Consider the following 20820-nt stretch of genomic DNA (forward strand, 5'->3'; position numbering starts at 1 on the left):
ATTCCTTAACAAGTTTTTAAAGCCAGTTGAAAATCACATACTCGTATTTATAACTGCTATCCAGAAGATCAGAAGCTGCTTTCTTACAATCTTTTCTATTTCTATTTCTTTCTCTTTTTCTCTTCTCACTATGCACTATTTTTCTTTATCTACTCTATTCCTTTTCAATATCTGTATGGTTTTTATCTTGTTAAAATTTCTTTAATACAATTATATATAATATATAATATAACCCTTCACTCCCGGCCTTCTGGAAGAATTTGAAGACCTGGTTCTGCCGCATCGCCTGGGATGGGAAGGGCAATAGTTCTTCCTGGGGGTGGCTGGCGCCGTACAGCCCTCCCTACTGAATGAGATTTTATTGCTACTTGGATTTTATATCTCTTTTATTTTCTATTTATATTGGTTGTTTGTATTGTAATTTATGTGTCATATGGTTTTAATTGTCAATTTTATTGTAAACCACCCAGAGTCCCCCTTTTTGGGGGAGATGGGCGGTGATAGAAGTTTGATAAATAAATAAATAAATAAAATTATATATATATCTTGTATTCTCAAATTTGTACTAGATATATGTCTGTGTGCATGTGCACATACATAGTAAAACTGTGAGAACAAGTGGCTAAAACCTGTTTTTAAACACTTCCAATAATCTGTTGATCTGCTGATTTAATTAGTATACATCATGTACCAAAGATCACCCTGTATACTGTAATTGATAACATTTTTTTAAGTTCTAAAGATGCTTTAGAAAATTATAGTTGAAGTAACATTTGTTCCCAGTAAAATGGTAGAAAGCATTATCATATATCAAACATATAGAAAAACGAAATTGCTAAAATAAGATATAATAATTTTTGCAGTAAGTCTTGTCTGTGCAATGTGGATAGAATGGAAGTTGCTTGGGCTTTCAAAACAAAGTCCCTCACCAAGGACTCCAAAGCAAAGCTAACCAACATGGCACAAGACAAGTGCTTTTATAAATCAGTATTGTAAGTCAGTCTTCATTATTACATCAGTAATTGGTAAACAACAGAAAACAGAGAGTAGAAATAAATTAACAGTTCTGATAAAACATTCAATGGAGGAAGGTAAACAGTAGGATTCCTCAACTTTCTCTAATGGGACCAGTGCTTTTTAATAGATGCATAAATGAATCTGAATTAGGGATGAGCAGTGAAATATCCCAACAATCACCAATTATTTAGGGTGATTAAAATAAAGGTACTGCAAATAGCACCACTGTCTCTCTCTCTCAGAATCGAGGAATGAACACTGGCAAATGGAATGTGAAGAAAGCAAGTATAAAATAATGCATACTGGGGCAACAACTACATACATACATGAGACCTGAGACCTCAGTTGGCAATGACACATCAGAAAAGGGATTGTAGGATGGTAGTGAATTGACCAGCATGCACTCCTTCCAATGAGAACATTCAAGTTCATGGAAAAAATTAATGAAAAAACATGCTCCAGTAACAGGATTGAGTTTCTAAAGCCAGTGGAAAATCATTTGTGTGCGTATGGTACAGCTTTAGATGAAAGCTCTGAAAGATGAAATTGTGTGCAGAGTTGGGACATGAGATGGCCTCAACAAACAGAGTTCTATAGAATAGTTAGTCTGTGCCTCTAATTACAGATAACAGGTTCAATACAGACTGTCTGTCTGTCTATCTATCTATTTGGCATATATCCATTCCAATTGCTGCTGATTCTGAGTGGCATTCATATCCAATGTAAATCAGGTTTAAAAAATAACAAAACCGCAATACAAAAATCAAAGTATCTCTACATATACAAATACTGGGAATATAAATAGCACTAAACAAGTACTCCAAAGCCAGAGGAAAGAACATTAAAATTCCCAAGGTGTACTAGAACAGCCAAGTTTTATCTTCCTACAAACTAGGATAGAAGGCAATCAGAATCACATGGAATCTCCTTGGAATCTGATGACTTCTGGACCCAAAGCCATTCTTGTCTTGTAGGGGTTGAGTCTAAGCCTTTTTTTCCCCCTGTCCAGGCTCTAATAGCCTCCAGGCACCACAACAGCACTTTGCTATCACCTGTTCAGCCCAGGAATGGAGATATAAAGTTGAGTATTATTTGCATTCTAATTATACCTGACCCTAGGTGTCCTTTCCCAATGGCTTCATGTAGATATTAATAGGAACAGGGAATGTTGGGCCCTGAAGCATCATACAATGGAGCATGAGCTTACAGCTCAATCTCTCCATCCCTATCACCACTAATTATAACTGCCCCTTTAGGAAGGAGTAAGCACTATAAATTAGTGCCCAAACTCTTCTATTGTAACTAGGCTTATTTTCTAGTACCAAAGACCTCTTCTATCTAATAACAGAACTCCAGTATCAAATCAAGTTGAATGGTGGGAGTTTCAGAACCACAGCAAATTGCTGAATGATGAAATTTGTTTCCATAACACGTAGTGATAGCTACCAACTTTGATATCTTCAAAAGGAAAGACCAGAGAACAGCACTACAAATGCCTATTAATTATGATGGCAACATATTATCTCCAGTATCAGAGGCAATAAACCTCTGAAGAGCAGTTGCTGAGAACACAGGTGGAGGGTTCTATGCCATACTTATCATCTTTTCATACAATTCTGTGAAAGGTATTCTCTTGCTTATTGCATATCTTTGTCAATGAATGTTACCAAAGCTTAATGTGGGTGTTGCTGATATTGAGTGATTGAAAAATAACTCCAAAGTTTAGTGCTTATTTCATTTATTTCAGAGACAATAATCTGACTTGCAATGTGCCAGTATGAAAAAAATATGCCCTTCAATTAATTCAATTAAATTGATAACTAGGGCCAGAGTTCTTCATTTAGCAATACGGGCTGATTTGTGCAAGTCCTATCTTATATAAATCTCACAAGATTCTCCTGTACACAATGTTTTCACCACAAAGTTCTAGAAATCTTGTCTAGAAATTAAATTTAATTCAGATTAAATTTCTGAAGATCTTTAAAAACTCATTAATGCCTATCAGTCTGGAAAAGGTTACATAAACATTTCTAAAGCTCCAGGGCTCCACCAATCCATGGTTAAGAGACTCGTCTTGAAATGGAGAAAATTTCAGGGAATAGTGAATCTTCCCAAATGTAGCCATCTTATAAAAATCATTTCAGGAGTGCAGCATAAAATCACTCAGAGCATCAGAAAGGACTCCAGAACAACATCCAGACCTCACTTGCCTTAGTTATAATCAGTGTTTCTGACTCCACTGTCAGAAACTGAATGAGATTCATGAGAGATCAGCAAGGTGGAAGCCATTACTAAGAATAACACTGATAATCATCTCACATTTGATTCTCCAGATTCCTGGAGGAAAGTTTTATGGAACAATGAGTCAAAAAGTCTGGGACTTTTGTGTCTGGCAGAAATGAAAGACTGCATTCTACAATTTGAGCCTCATACCAACTTGTCAAGTGTGAAGATGATATTGTCATGGTTTGGGGATGATTTGCTGCCTCAGGACCTGGATAAGTTGACATCACTGAAGGAAGCATGAATTCTGCTTTGTGTCAGAGAATTCTAGAGGAGAGTATCGGGCCATCTGTCCGTCAGCTGAAGCTGAAGTACAAGTGGATCATGCAGCAAGACAATGATCCCAATCATACAAGCAAGTCTACAAGAGAATGGATGAAGAAGAACAAATTCAATGTTTTGGAATGGCTAAGTAAAATTCCAGACCGAAACCCCACAGAAGTTTTGCATCAAGATCTGCAACAAGCAGTTCATGCTAGAAAACCCTCAGATGTTACTAAAGTAGTTTGACATGGAGTAGACCAGCATTCTGAGAATCTGATCATCAATTACAGGAAGTGAACAGTTGCAGTTACTGCAAGTATTGGTAAATACAACCAGTTACACAATATTTTTAACACTGACACACTGCATATTGGATGACTTTGTTTACAGAATAAATGAAACAAGCGCCAAATGTTGATGACATTTGTTCTCTCAGACTCTCTCTCTATATATTAGTATGACCTACATTAATCTCTGATAACTTTCAGCACCAAAGACATACAAATGTTCAGAAAATCTGAAAGGTGACAAATACTTTTTAATAGAACTATAGGCATCCAGTTATTTTGTCAGGAATGTTCAACTTTTTATTTTTATTTATTTTACAATATTTATAAGCTGCCTCAATCTTGATGGGCTCTGGGCAAGAAACAAACATGAAAATTGAATAAAAATAAATAAAATTATATCAAAAATCATTATTAAAATCACAGACACCCTTACAGTAAACTAATCACATACAAACATGTACTGGAACAAAACTGCTTTCATTGTTTATGAAGTGCCAGCAAGATCAGGGACATCTGAACTTCCAGGGAGAGAATATTTCATAAAGTGGGAGCCACCACTGAGAAGGTCTGTTACCTGATCCACATCCAACGTACCCCATGAGGAGGGAGGACCTGCAACATTCCCCTTTTCAATGTAGGTTCAATCCTGGTAAGACATTTCCTGCTATTTCCAATGCTGCATAAATCTTGCATAGATCTTTGGTCTTATATAGAATGGTTTTTCTTATGCTCATGCCTAGAGCAAACATTTGGTTTACTGAAAATAGGGATGAAGTTTTTCATGGGTCCACTGATGTTCTATCAAAATTAATGCTGAATCTACAGTTACAAGTGGATTGAAAAAAAACTCTACTCAGTGACAATGTAAATAATGTAAAGTGTAAGCATTTCAATTGAAAGCATTCTTATTTGCAAGAAAATCTCAGTAAAATCAATAGGACCTATTTTTTGAGTAAACAATGACTGCAATTGCTGATTTTGAACAAGCAATTAGGACAGAAGTGCCTGGTGGATCAAAGTATCTAGACCAGAAATCTCAAAAGATAGATTTTTGAACTGATTGGCAATGGTTTATGAGCAGATGTCAAGGGATCACTGACAATTTTATGTCATGTGATAAACAGTGGTTACTCTACCAGGTACAGTCAGACCCACCCTCCCCCTTGGTTTAAAATTGTATATAGAAACCAGGAGGCTGTGAGTTCTAGTCCCACCTTAGGCACGAAAGCTGGCTGGGTGACCTTGGGCCAGTCACTCCCTCAGCCCAACTCACCTCACAGGGTTGCTGTTGTGGGGAAAATAGGAGAAGGAAGAAGCATTTGGTATGTTCGCCACCTTGAGTTATTTATAAAAATAATAAAGGCGGGATAAAAATAATAAAAAAACTGTATAACAAAGACAATTTATACAGCCAACAAATATGTAAATAAATAATTCTACCATTCAGGCTGTAAGGTAACAAGCATTCAGAACGGATGTTCCTAGATTTATTTTTATTGAACTGCAGTGATCCAAATACATTCACATCATGAAGTAATTCCTTTTGAATTAAATGAATTCTATTATAATGGAATGACTGAGAGACTTGAAAGAATTGCTTACAAATGCACATGGAGGTGGGGGGCAATTGCTAAGTCTAAATTAAGATGTCGGCTATGAAGTTTCCAATAGGACCTTGACATGACTGTTGACCTACTCATGACATGATCACACCAATAAGGATTTGGAATTCTATTAGTATTACCAGAGGAAAAAAGTCAAGGAGTCATCAGGAAAACAAATCTATATCTGCTACTCCATCAGCCAATTACTGTTGTTAAAGTGGAATTAGATGGGTATTGACAATGTGAAGGGGATAAGGATTAAACAGATGACTGAGTATACAACTAGCTACGTTGCCATGCTTTGCTGCATATTTTTTTTAAAAAAACCTGCCTGAGATGGTAAAAGAATGTTTCACATCCAGTATAATATTATGAACTTCAAAATATCCTTGAAAAGAATAGGTATTTATATAGTATGACAACAGAAGAAAATATATATCTAACTGAATGAATAAAGAACTACACTCTACTGGGGTGTACCAACAGAATATTATGCTGTTAATTTGGTAACATAGTTCACCAATAATTACCTAATGCTGTTAGGGATTCTGAGTAATTTTAAATAATTAAACTTTATAAATATTCAAGTGATTTCTTTCAATTGTATTGAAGGGTGTTTGGGAGACACGAACTTAATAGTGGTGAGGGCAGTTTCTATTGCAGAACATGGACTGCAATACTGTGATGAACAGAAACCCATGCAGGATATTTATTCCCAATATGAAGAGAGACAATCTTATGTAAAGATGTTGGCAATACACATGCTCCTTAATTTGTTTGCATCTAGATTAAAATTATTATTAGGAAAGTTTTGTTTAGCCTGAAAGAGCAATTGGTTCTTTCAACTCAGACAGAAGGCAAAAAAATCATAATTGTACATGCTCTATAATTCAGCCCTGTGCTAAATATTTAGGCTTAAAAAAAAGAGTACTACAGGTTTAGGTAAAATAGCAACCATATGAGAAACCTATTTTAAGCATCAATGTCTCCTGCCTATTCTGGTTCTCTTCCTACTATCTTGTAGAAGCCTGGGCCACAGCACACAGGGAGCAGTGAAATTATTGGTTGTGTCTAGAGAGAATGTTAAACAATGCTCCAAAAACCAAAAGTAAGTTGTAGCTTACCTCAGACCAAGAGGGTCTGTAGATGTTTGCTGCTTTCATTAGAATTATGAAAGCAGTGTCATACTGTCATACTGTACTACAAATTCTGCCCCTTTGGTATATGCAGGCAACATCATGATGCATGTACAAAAGTAATGCACCACAATGGCACAACACTGCTTTACTCATTCCCCCCCACCCCCGCAAGACAGTACTGCCTCAGATATGTGTACTGCCCTTCAGCACTATACCACACAGAGTATCACCACAAATATAACAATGACTGCAAGAAATTTACATATAAGCCATAATTTAGGAAGATTCTTTCAGTGAACAACTACAGTGCATTTAGTTCTGTGTTTACATTAAAATAGAAGCAAATGTTTTCAAACTCTTCATAACTGTCCCAGCAGAAGAGAAGGAAAGGAAGGAGAATCTGAGGCTGAAGTTTTCATTGTTTATTATAGTATGTTACATCTTGAAGGGCAGAAGAAATTAAGAGCTACATTTTCATGATCATACGCATGAAATGTATTTGGCTAACATATCTGGCTCATTTAACCCCAGGATGGGAAACATTGCTAATGATTTCAGTTATGGGCAAGTTCTTTTTCTATTGGGAAATCACACTGCATTAGCTAGTATATAAAAATAAGCAATTACCATATATAGGCTTCCAAAGGATGGAACCTTAACTTTTGTCAATAATTTTGTTTCTTTTTGTATTAAAACAATATTAATTATAATTCTGTCTTTCCTCAATCTTGTGTGTTGCAATTATTTTTTCTTCTTCCTTGGGCAGAACATTTTAAAAAAATTACAATGATTAATATAGATTTCATGGCTTTTTAATTACTATTTATATCCATCTACTCTATGGATTCATGTTTGAATGTCTACATGATAAAGTCTACATGGATTAGTAGTTACTATAAAGGCTAAACTGCAGAATCAAACATTGGTGAAAGAGTTAACCCTTTCAAAAAGAAATAGAGAAGCAAGTAATAAAATGTTATCCAGTGCTAACTTCCTCACACTTAAATAACTTCATTCTTCATTCAACCAGATGCTTTTCTTGTTGGAATGTTCTATTCCTCACTTGCTTAATTAGTTTAATACCCTGGCATGAACAACGGCATTGAACTTTCTACTTGGCCTTTCCCTGTTCTTTTTCTCTCCCCAGTACTTATAACTTCCTTAATTAAACCACTGTTAGTTGTTATGACCATTTAAATCAGAATCTTAAATCCCAGTTTGGCTTAAGGATTTGATTCATAAACCAACATTAAATTCTGTTTTAGACACAGAATGAAATAACTGAACAAAGAAGGTAATCAAGGAAAGGATGATCAGAAAGTGTGTGGCTTTGTTGATCTGTGGTTGCTAAACAATGGATTAGCAAACATGAAATGAGTATCATTAGAAATTTCTAGTTACAGCTCCAGAATATATCAGTTAGTAGGAATAGTTAAATATTTTCCTTTCACACCTCTGCAGAGAAAAATATTTTTATACATATGTAAGTAGCAATATACATATGTATATCTATTGACATTAGAAAAAAATGACCGATAAATAGAAAATAAAAATGCATAATAAAAGTTTTAATCTTTAGTACAGGAAAAAAAATATATAGCCAAGGAACTTAATTGGGAAGATAAAACTAGCAGAAATAGATAGATAGATAATTCTATAGTCCCTCTTTTGGCTAGAACACAGTATCCTGTACCTTGCAAGTAAAACTGCATTGGCTACAACATGATTAAACCAGTGTAAGTGTTCAGAAAGTTGCATATATTTTATATTCCCACCCATGTTTTTTATAACATATTATATGAAGAATGAAAGGCTTAATTAATCCCTGATAAGATTTTATTCTGGCAATCACTGGCAAAAAGGATTCTTTCCAGAACCAATTACATTTCAACTTTTTTTTTTATTCCTGAAGATTTTCAAAAAGTAACATAAAATTTGTTCAATATGTTTCCATACACCTCAACCTTTTTTCTCATTGGTTTGATATACTGAAGCATTACAAGCACTAAAAGAGATCTTATGTTCTTTTGACTGATTGTAGTGTACTCTGGTTAACATTATCTAGCATGATATAGAACCTATTTTTTTTATTGTGAGAACCTAGGCAAATTTCATATTTACTTTATGTATTAATGTACACTCACTGGCCTCACTTGGCTACCCAAGCCGTGTGACTTTTAAGGGTGAGAGAACATCAGCAATGTTTGCTTCATACTATGTACATTCTTGATTAACCAAGAGAAACTGCAAGCAATTACAATTTGAACATTTGATACAATAGTACTTTAGGATTAATTTTCAAACAAGCCAAACAGATTTACAAGGCCTGTTACATACTTTATATAGTGAAAATGTCAGAAATGATAACATTTTAAATAAACTGTGTGGCACTCTTTCATACAATTAATAAATGAATAAATACCCCCTTATTCAACCGTGCAGGGCATCTTGCTATTGATTCAATAAACCCCCAATTAAATTACAATAAGCCTGTTTGATGAGAAGAGGTTGTTCCTCAGATTATTCAAATAAATCATACTTTGATTTTGCAGAGTATTTCCTTTTTCATTTTTCTGCTGTGAGGGAAAAGACTCATTTTACTCATGAGAACAGAATCTAGAAAGTACTGACTTACCCAAGAGTGTCCAATAAAAGTTTCAGTTTCATAGAAGAACACCTGCTATTTCTGAGTCACTAGTGCACTAGTTTCCTGTGAAGACACATACTCTCACTGTGCCAACAGTCAGAATGACTGAACAATCCATTTGTCTTTATTTAAAACACTTAAATTCTTTCCTTCTTTTGAAATGATCAAAGCTGGGAACAGGACTAAAACAGATCCATTCTGACTTGCAAAAATACCTGAAAACAGTGAAGTAGAAGATATAGACAGCTTCTAAAACATTCTGAATTCAGTAGCCAATAATTTGATTCAGCACAGCAGCCTCTAAAATATAACTTGTAGAAGGACCATGATTGTCCTTCTTTGTTCTAGATTCTGCATTCAGCAAAATGAAAAGGCCTCCACACTCTCTAATAAGTGTATTTCTGAAGAACACTTTTATGAAGATCTTATCAGGTAGAGTTTAAAAGTAATCACTAACATCTGAATTGGGCCTCGAAATCAATAAAGAGCAAGAGCAATAATCTTAATTAAAAGAAAAAAAATCAAATCTCCCAATAATTAAGAAGCATGCCACTTTCTTTTGGATATAATACAGCTTCCAGACACCCTTCAAATGCAGCTGCTATGTAGAGTTCATTACACTAATCTACAGTACATTAATCATATTGCATAGCTTGGGTCTACAGTCTCAAGAAACGAGAGTACTGGGCACTCAGCTTTAGTAGTTCTCTTGGCTTTAGCAGACACAAGGCCATCCAGTCAAGGCTGACGATCCATAGATAAGTTATAAAGAACAGGAGAGCAGTTCAATTATACATATGTTCCAGATTTTGGTTTGGTAAGGTAGGTATGTGTGCTATTTATGCCTCAGCTGCCAAAATGTCAAAGAATTAGAATTTTAGAATATAGAATTTTAGATTAGAATTTTACAAATATAGTAGAATTATTAACTGCCTCCTCCTTCTCCCCACTCTCATAGAAGAGGTTAACTGGAAGGCGGCAGAGCTAAACCTGTGAACTCAGAGGACAGACAGTAAATATTTTGAATCAGAAAAGCTTATACTTTACATAGATTAATTATTAAACCATTCTGTTTCTTGCACCATGGCATCTATTTTCATTATATGAAGAAATGAAGTATGTCTATTACAGTCACTGACCAGCATTTTGTGTGATTATTTTAAGTTACAAAATTCAAATTAAAAAGCAAACATTATTTAAAATGCCAATAGAAAGAAATAAAATAGTTCATTAAAATGCTATAAATGTAAATAATAAAATACTAAAAAGGAAAATGCAAAAAAGTCTAAATATGAAAGGTAATTAGATAGATTATACAACTTGTCAGAATGGAGTCTGACTCTGACTTGGAGGAGGGGAGTTGGAGTTGAACATTGGTAATAATAAAGGCGGGAAATTTGTATTGGAGCGCGATACAGCAAGGCAGGAAAGTCTGGAGCTGTGGATCGGTGAGAGCCAGGAGGCGGATTTGCCACTGCCTATGAGAGCAAGAGAAAGGAGAGCTGAAAAGCACGCCAAGCAGAGAGAAGCCCAATTGGTCTCTGATGAGAAATGGCAGGAAGGAAACAGAATAAAAGGGTGCCAGTGCAAGGAACAGGTTGCCAGAGACAACCATTCATTAGAATCTCCGTTGAAGCCTGCATCTATCGACCTCCAGTCTGCTCCTGCATCAGCGCCTTCAACCGCCGAGACCACGAACTCCGAGCCGGTCTGTACTGCCGAAGGCTTAGAGCCTGTTGCTGAGCTCTGTCTTCCTACACCGGACCAAGTGCTTAGCACTGCCTTGCTGTGTTCTTCAGCTGAGTCTTGTCCTGCCACTTCATCGCGTTTCTCAGCTGAGTCTTTTTTTTTTAAGATTTTTTTTTTACCCTGCCTTTATTATTTTTATAAATAACCCAAGGCGGCAAACATACCTAATACTCCTTCCTCCTCCTGTTTTCCCACAACAACCCTGTGAGGTGAGTTGGGCTGAGAGACAGTGACAGTCTTGTTCTGCTGCTTTGCTGCGTTCCTTAGCCGAGTCTTGTCCTCCCGCTTCGCTGCATTCTTCGGTCGAGTCTTATCCTGTCACCTTGCTGTGTTCTCCAGCTGAGTCTTGTCCTGCCGCTTCACTGCAGTCTTCAGCTGAGTTGTCCTGCCACCTTGCCACAATCCACAGCCAAGCCTTGCCCTGCCACCCTGCCGTGATTCACAGCCAAGCTTTGTCCGGCCACCTTGCCACGTTACACAGCCAAGCCTTACCATGTCGCCTTGTCATGATCCGCAGTTGTGCCTTGTCCTGTCGCCTTGCCACATTCTGCAGCCAAGCCTTGCTGCCTTGTCACGATCTATAGCAGAGTCTCACCTCATTGCCTTGCCGTGTTCTGCAACTGAACCTAGCTTTGTCCAGTTTCCGTGTCCTCCAACAGAACTCTATCCATCAAGGTTCCAGAACCCTACAGCCAAGATCTGTGCTTCCTTCTTGCCGGGATGGAACTGATGGATGAAAAATACTGCTGCCATTTGAATTAAGTTTTAACTGGTGTAAATAGTTGTAAATCTTATAAATAAAACATTAAACTACCTCCTCCTGGTCAATTTATACTTAAAACAGAACAAAACTACTTTATGAATAAGATACTAAAATGCTTACTTATAAATACTATGTGGCTAGGTGAGTACATATGTGCTTAGATTTATCTGTATGTCAATTTTGTTGTGGTCAGTGCCTGGTGAGATGTAACAGAAGACAGAAAACAATATAGAAGGCATAAACAATTAGAATTGTGGGATCCTGAAAAATAAAGGAATAATTTCCTGCATAAAACAATAGGAAGTGAAATAAATGTTGTGACTCTCCTGGGGTTCCAGGCCAATAGTAAGAAGCCAATCAAGGCATCCTCAGAACAGGTGGAACTTCTATTAGCAAGCAGAGTTATGAGGATTGGGTGCAAGTTGCAAGGCAAACCAGTGTATATACTGTATGTAGTAGATTTCATATATGCTTGTATATAGTATGGTTTATAGAACCTCAAGTTAATGTCTGTAACAAGCCACGATGTCAAAACAATAACTTGTGCATCATGATGTCACTGAACAAATGCTGCAGTTTTGAAATTTCTGTCATGACATCTGACACAAGTACAAAATTGCATCATTTGTGTGAGGATGTTGTAAAACATTATTGTGATTTGCCATTGTCTAATATCATGCCCATGATATTAGACAATGAGCTCAGCATTCATAAACTAAAGGAAAGAATGCTGCAGCTAGTGCTCTTCCTTCAAACCCTTCCCTTTTCCTATTGAGTGCCAAGTTTGGCTATTGATCATGGCTTGTATTAAGCCAGAGTTTCCTGGTACATCTGAATCATGGGCGTGATTGTTATCCTAGTCTGTTAGGTGATATTAAGCCAGAGTTTCTGCTGTGAATGTAACAAGGAATCTTAGTTTAAAGTGGGGCACCAAAGTAAAAGACAAAAAAAGCCAAGAAGGCTAGTTTAAGAAGCCCAGGCTCATTGACATAACTTTGGTCAATATTATCCCAAACCCAGCAAAGTCAATGGAAATAATTCTTTCAAATGTCTAGGTACCTGGGCTGTTGCCCTCAGGAAAGCAGAGAGCAATGCTGTACTCTAAATAGCAATACTATTTAGAGTAGGCTTCTCTTGGAATCAGAAAGGAAGTGTTCAAAAAGGTTACACACGAAGGAAGAGAGAAAAAAATGATTAAATTAATTCTGATTACCCAAAGATGCTAATTTTATGTTTTAACCGAAGAATTCAATACTGAGGAGAAAATAGAACTTGCACATAAATATATGCTCAAATAAAATTGACACTGAAATAATTTTATCTAGATTAGAACAATAATCTGACCCATCAATTCCTTTGTTTAAACAGCTGACATATATAGACAGTTATTTAATGGGACAGCATGTCTATTACAAATATTAAAGATAATTATATCTGTGTCAGGATTACAGGACATTTCAAAATTCTAATACTTATTAAGAATACAAGGTAAAAAGTGAAAATGTTTAATACAGAAGAAGTACAAATATAAATTTAAATGAACCCACACAATGAAATCTGCCTTGCCAAATCTTTTTAACTTACTGTAAAAGTCATTTGACTTAATATTGGCACAAAGATGTATAAATCAATACATTCAGAATGAACAATATATTTTAATTTTAAAATGCTCAAACTGTAGCAGAAAATCTATATATTTAGCACAAATAATAAAAAAATGTATGCTTTATGTAATTTAATATCAAGATACTATGGTGCATTCCTTGAACTGCAAATTTAAATTTTTAAAATTTCCTTGATCTCCCTAAATTGGCTTTCTTGTGCCAATTTATTTGATTAAATACCACAAAATTAATAGATTCTAAGTGTATTACACTATACTCAAAATTGCAGTCCCCCGTGAACTAAACTTACTGTTCTTACGCTTATCTCATAATTCTGTAACTTTACTATGGGTATTCTCTATCTTGTGCTCCATCTATCTATTTTTGGAATACTTTTTCCAGTCAACACCCATAATTATATCCAGTGAAACAAAAAAATATTAATGGGAAAAAATATAGGGTAAGATTAATTCTAACCTCTGAGATCTTATCCCAGCATATTTTCATGTTGTTAATGATTGTTGCAGATACCATGAATTTTAAGGCACAAAGCAAATTAGAACTTCATAGGTCATGATCAATAATCTGGGTATTGCTTGAAAAGTATCTAGAAACCAATTTTGACAATAAGACACCTCAAGTAATTCATATTCCTTAAGAAGTAAGTGAATGCATTCACTTCTAGTTGTCATCTCTACAAACTTTCAGCAATTTTATTAAACATGGTAACAATGGCTGTTGTGATCACTATGGCTTTCAGGCTAAAGTTTTTGATTAGTTGAAAAACTTGGAGGCAATAACATCCCTTTATTTGGTTTATACAGTGGCTGAATACAACAGTATAGTTGCTGTTGCTTCCTATGACTAAGGAGGCTTTAAAAAGTATAACGTACTAATACTAAAGCAACATATCCTTTAAAGACACAAAGTATCAATGTCAAATGAAACAACTGTCTGAAGATTAGTATGATCTTTTGAGGGTGTGTGTGTATATCTATATATTTGTGCCTTTGAGTCAGTATTGACTCCTGGTGTCTGCCTTGACAAGTCCCACAGTTTTCTTGGCAGGATTTCAGAAGTGGTTTGCCATTGCCTGCTTCCTAGGGCTGAGTGAGTGACTGGCTGAAGATCACCCAGCTGGCTCCATGCCTAAGGCAGGACTAGAACTCACGGTCTCTAGCTTGGCACCTTAACCACTACACCAAACTGGCTCTCTTTTGTCCGTGTGCATGTGTGTGTGTGTGTGTAAACATATATTTATTCAACTTCCTGTCTGATTAGATCAAACAGGGTCAACTCCCTCCAGGTTCCATCTTTACACAACTGCCATCTGAAGGGCTTGGAAGCAGACTTTTTTTTCATACCCCCATACTTTGGAACTCCCTTTCCATGGAGATTTGGTCTGTTCCATCTTTTACGGGCTTTAAAAAAGTTGTCAGGACTGCTTTATTACCTCTAACATAGGAGAAGGTGATGCTCTGATTGAAGATGGGTTATGTGAACATATGGCTTTTGTATTTCCTGTTTTTTTTTTTTTTACTTTAATGTGGCTTTGGTAATTTTTGTGAGTGTTTCTATTCTATGATGATACTGTTAACTATCTAGAGTCTTTAGGATTGGGCAACACACAAATGAAGTAAACAAATAAATATACCACACATGTACATGTATCACATGCATACACACAAAGAATCTCATGATTTATATTTATATACACACATGTATGTTATACATACATAAACTTTAGTTTATTTTTAACATAAATAGGGAGAGAACAGGCTAGTCATTAAAACATTATTAGATCTCACTTAAAACAACTATAACAATGCAGGAATAATGTGTTCAAAGTGAACTATCTGGTAAGCTTTTTTTCCTTTGAACTGCAGGAAAGAAACCATTTAATATGTCTTTTAAATAATTTGTTTTTTTACAAAAATATTTAGATGAAAGGATAGTAGGCCTACAGACAGCACTGGACCCTCACTGTGTCTAATAAAAAGAAAGTTCAAATAATTCGGGTAAAGAGTTACCTTTTCCTTAATATTATTTTCTTTCAATATGTCTGTGCTAAGAGATATCCAGAAAGCTTTAAACAATAGGCTCCAAGTGCTTATGTGCCAGGCATTTTGCCAAGGGACAGACCATTAAAGATTTCAATGATCATTTCCACAGTGATGGACGTGTCAAGACTGATCCTCTCAGATAAAATTAAGGGTTTAAGTGAGGTCATAAAGTCCTTCTTTTCACAAGCTGTGAACAGTTCAGCTCCATCAACATTTTTCTAGAGCTATAGAGGAACATTATGAGTTTATATTTAATTAGGCTGATGCCAAGAGAGTTTCTTTGAACTGAATGTCAGGTTTTGTCCAATTTGATTAATTTAGCACATTGGTGAACTGGTTCTATCAATTTAACTATAATGATTTGTTTTGTGAAAGTCAGAACCATATATATGCTTCCAGTTTTTCTAATATGGAATAAAAAATAAAGCACAGATACTTTAAAACAGTTTTGCAGATATTAGAGGTACAGTATTCTTTCCCCTGTTTATTTGGAAGTATCAAGTTTTTTCCTAATTTCTTTCCACATAAGAAATATAAAATGGGAGGGGACACCTTCATAAAACTGGCACACATTCATTGGAATGTAACTAATATGTAATGCTTTATGAAATCCTATTTTACGGTTAAAAGAGCTTCATTTACTCAGTAAGTTTCTTTTAAATTCGTATTCAAAGCTTTCACAAGATTTTCTATGAAAATAAAAAAATTGAAGAGAGAAAAGAGTTATCTAAAAATGGTGAATACATTTGGTTAAGACCTATACTTAATACCAATACTCCAGTGTCTATGCGGGTAACAGACTTAACCACTGAATGCATGATAGATGTCACAGTATAGAGGGAAGAATGCAGAAAATGTTTATAGATAAAAGAGATAGTAAATGAAACCTCAGCTCCTGGAAAAGTGGTAAGCATAGGAAGAGACTCAAAATAACCCTGCCTTGATTCTACACAGTATGAGAGAGAACAGAGGGAAACTCTGGGGGGCTTTCAAGACTCTGTTATTGTACCCCGCAATAAAGGAGAGTTCCAATAGCACACAGCAAAATGGTGTGTTCAGTGATTTGCAACTCCCCCTCCTTGACTAACATCTGTCACTTACATAGTGGTTGAGTGGATGTCACTTCTAGTTTTTCAATTTATGAGCAAAAAAAAATTCAGGTGCAGGTAGCCAGTAAGGATCAATAAGTGCATAAGGACATAAGCTGTGCCCTGCTGGATCAGAAATCTGGCCCATCTAGTCCAGCAGTCTGTTCTCATAGTGGCCAACCAACTGCACAAGGAACCCTACTAGTTTCCCAGCAGATGGCTTTCAGAGGCAGTCACACAGCCATCAAGGCTAATAGCCCGTGATCCCCATTACTTCCATGAATTGGTCCAACCCTTTTTTGAAGCCAGCCAAGCTGGTAGCCAGCCCCATATCTTGTGGTAATGAATTCCAAACTTCGATTACCTGTTGTGTGTGTGTGTGTGTGTGTGTGTATGTGTATCTGTATGTGTGTATGTATGTGTGTGTATGTATGTTTGTGTGTGTGTGTGTGTGTGTATAAAAATCCCTTTTGTTTCTCCTGATTCTTCCAGGATTTAATTTCATTGGGTGACCTCTGGTTCTAGGATTTTGGGATGAGGAAAATAACTTCTCCTAATCCACTTTATCCACACCATGCATAATTTTATACACCCCAACCATAAATATGCCTATGTATATGGGTGAAGGGACTAATGTCTGTGTACACGGGTGAGGGGACTAATTCTTTCAGTCTCTTAACAACTAACTATAAATCTCCATGTACCTCTGGAATGAGCTGGAAAACAAAACAAAACCCAGCAATGGAACTGCTATTCCAGGAATGGTTCCAGCCTGCAACTATTCCTTCCATCTGACTCTATGTTCAGAGGCTGGAAGCTGAAGGTGCCTTATTCTACGCTAAGGTTCAGACAACATGAAACATGTAACACCACAGTTAAAGTAAACAAGGTTAAAAGAGTATCTCTGCCTTAACAGCAATTTCAGACATTGTCCATTTTGGATAACACAAAAAAATAACAAACAATACAGCATAACATGCAAATGCATCCCATAAATTAGCATGTTATAATTGTCCTCACACTGAAGATGAGGAACTAAAGAGAATACAGGCTAAAATCAACAAGTGAGTTTATATTTAAAGGAAGCTGACCTAGCAACATGTTTACAAATGAAAGTCAAAGGATTATGTCTGTTTATAGAAGAAAGTTTTGTAGAGTAATTATATTTTTGTACTGGCTATTTGAATGATTTCTGTTTTCCTAATTTCTGAGGCAGAAAATACCAGCATGTCATGAAAATGAATAGAGAAAATCTAGAAGGTTCTTAATATATTTCATACATTAAAGGCTTACTTCTGAAATGTCTATCCAATTTTATCTAAATTCCTTGACTTTTACTAATTTTGGGCAATCTATTTTAGCTAACTGTAGTTTACATGGCTGGTAAATTAACCATGTGACTCTTCCAACCTGTCAGGACACAAAAGCTGAGTAAACATACCTTAATTATGCATTTTCAGTTCACACATCATTATCTATACATGTTTAAAGCAGGCAAGCTTACCAGAGAATTCACTTGTATTTTGTTTTCCAATGAACATTCTGGGCTTGCAGACAAATATGCCAGTGTCTCAGCCTACAGTCTGGAAGAGGTCAATACATGAATGTAGCATATGGATTATACTTAAAAACTCCTTTTGCCTTCATTATCTGTCATGGGCATTTAATCCTAACATATATTGCACAGAGCATTTCTTTCTCTCAAATTCCTATACTTCTCAAATTCCTGTATATAATTACATTACTGCAATTCTAAAATAATTAGAAATACAGATTTTTTTCATAAACAGATTTTTGTTAATTAAAATTTGAGAGTTCTAATCTAAAACATTTTTTGAGAAACTATAAATAGTTCAGTACCTTGGTTAACATAATTTTATTTGAAAATTGCCTTACTAATGAGGTCTTGGCAATTCCATAATGGCAAGACTTTCTATGAAAATCAACAATTTAAAGAGAGAAAAGCTGAACATATTGTCACTATTTTTAGATGAACAGGTAAGACCCATAATTAATGTCTGTTCTTTAGTGAGGAAAACAGATGCTTTCTTCACTATGTAATTAGTGAAATTAATGAATTCTAATGCGTCCATGCAAATGATTTCTTTCCCTCTGAAATTAATCATTTCAATGCCCAATATGTTATCAGCTCTTATCAGATTTACTGATATAGTATACTACAGCTTCAATTTCATCTACTGTATTTATTGTGTCATTTTTTTCTCTGTTGTCATTGCAGTGTTTTATAACATCCTCCTAGTTTATCAACATTTTGATGCTATGATACAAACAAAATAAGATGAGGTATTGCATTTACATGTAATTGTACTTATGTAGAAATTATATATAAAGCCAAATACTGAATCTGAATCTCTAAGATATACAGAGTGATCTTTAAACATGGCTGGATCAATATGTGCAATAAAATGAATTCTCATAGTCCTTACATAGTACAATGTACTTTTCTACTTTAAATTATAATTGGTGGAAGAGGGTCATATTTTTAATGCTGCATTGTGTCAAACTAGTAACAAGATTTGGCCTATAACCTCTTGGTCCAGAAGACAATGGCAAACTACAGTACTTCCATGCCAAAAACTCCAATGTAGACTATTTTTCTATATAATCAGTTTGGAATATTTATTTATTTATTCATTCAATTTACATAGCCACCCATTTCACACAAGCCACTCTGGGTGGTGAACAGAGCTGAATTTAGTTTAAGAGAATTTTATTTTTTTAAAATAACTCTTAGGGCTGTATATTTTCCATCCCAAGAAAGGATATTTTGTTTTGTTTTTTACATGAGACAGCATCAAATAAACACAATGCCCACCTTCAGTATAAACTGATGGCAAAGCTCCATTTTGGCACCTTAGAACTAATTTTTATGCATGCTTTTTCCCTCTCTCTTACATATAGAGAGACATACATATCAATTATCTGTTAGTGTTAATGTGATAAGCTGAGTTGCCAAAAATTAAATGATATAGCCCACAATTCAGAACATATATAAGATGTTCAAAAAATCCTTCTGCTTGAAAATAGTTTTGCATTCATTTCAATGTAGGAAGTACATCTATTTTTAATGTATAAAGTTCATCATCGTGCATGGAAACTTGATGGGATTCCTGAACCTCTAAGTATCAGCATGATCAAAGTTCAGGACTGGAATGAAATGTCTTATTGAAGCAGAGAAGATATTTTGGTGGGAATAGGTTTTGTCCCTTCTTTGGGAATTTTTTTTTCTTTTTTTTACCCAGTAACAAATTATTGAAAAGAGAACAATTATCTGAGCAATTAATGGATCGGTTGCTGGAAAATTCAGTATTTTTATAGAAATCACCATTTTACATTACTACGTTTGAAATAATTTGGTTTTTTTTTTTTAAGCAAAAGATGGAAATGGGAAAGATGTATCTAAGTATATGCAATATGCATCTGTGGCATTGTGTGGTATCTCATTATAAAAGATGCTTGCTATTTTATTCCAGGGATATAAATATAGCACAACATTTATTCTTGCTCATATTCAACTATTTTACATTTACTTTTTGTTCATCTGGTTAACTGCTATATGCAAATAAAATCTATAACAACTATCTTGCAATTGGTTGCTTTACTATCGAATCCTTTCAACAATTTACCACAAAAAGTCTTCTAATCATCTTATTATTTTATTTATTTATTTATTACTCATATTTAGCCACCGCCCATCTCCCCCAGAAGAGGGACTCTGGGCGGTTTACAATAAAATTCCCCATAAAACATAAACATTAAAATCACATAAAACAATTATAATAAAACCCAATAAATAAATAACATCCAAGAGAAATGTAAAATCCAGGCTGGTGGGAGGGACTCTAGGGTGCGAGCCACCCCCAAGAATGGTTATTCCCTTTCTCACCCCAGACTTTATTATTAGACTGAATCAAAGTTCAAGGGTGTTAAAATGTGTAAAGGACAAAAAAGAGAAGTGGTTGGGTAATAGATTTTAACTTTTAACTAGCAAATTGACTCAAAATAGATTTCTAATTTACAATGAATCAAAAGAAAAAAAAAAAAAACCAACAACAGTAGACCATAGCAAAAGTGGTGCAAATGTATCAGGCAGCAAATGAATAAACATTTGAGAAGATTTATGATTAGAAATTGCAATAAATTTTCAAAAGATGAATTGATTTAGTTAAAAGGTATAACTGACAATTTATTGGGTAGGAAGATGCATTATTTTCCAATTGTTATCCACCTATAGTAAAACTGATTTGTGTCTCATTGTATTTTATGGAAAAGGAGAGAGCAACTTTCA

At 35.2% G+C, this 20820-nt stretch overlaps 1 protein-coding gene across 7 annotated transcripts in view; it reads right to left on the bottom strand.

Annotated features, from left to right (window-relative positions):
* GPATCH2 (G-patch domain containing 2) overlaps positions 1-20820 on the bottom strand; it is a 108762-nt gene that overhangs the window by 55771 nt on the left and 32171 nt on the right. For 2 of the 7 annotated variants that reach the window (XM_063303586.1, XM_063303574.1), the window contains exon 6: positions 2739-3661. The exons of 4 other annotated variants lie outside the window; for them this stretch is intronic. In XM_063303586.1, coding sequence (XP_063159656.1) covers positions 3623-3661 — 39 coding nt within the window. In that variant the 3' untranslated portion in view covers positions 2739-3622. Of the gene's footprint in view, positions 1-2738; positions 3662-20820 lie in introns of those variants that run through there. One more of the 7 variants, XR_010067937.1, reaches the window with a different exon arrangement.

This window comes from Candoia aspera, chromosome 1, assembly GCF_035149785.1.
Source record: "Candoia aspera isolate rCanAsp1 chromosome 1, rCanAsp1.hap2, whole genome shotgun sequence".
NCBI classification, from domain to species: domain Eukaryota; kingdom Metazoa; phylum Chordata; class Lepidosauria; order Squamata; family Boidae; genus Candoia; species Candoia aspera.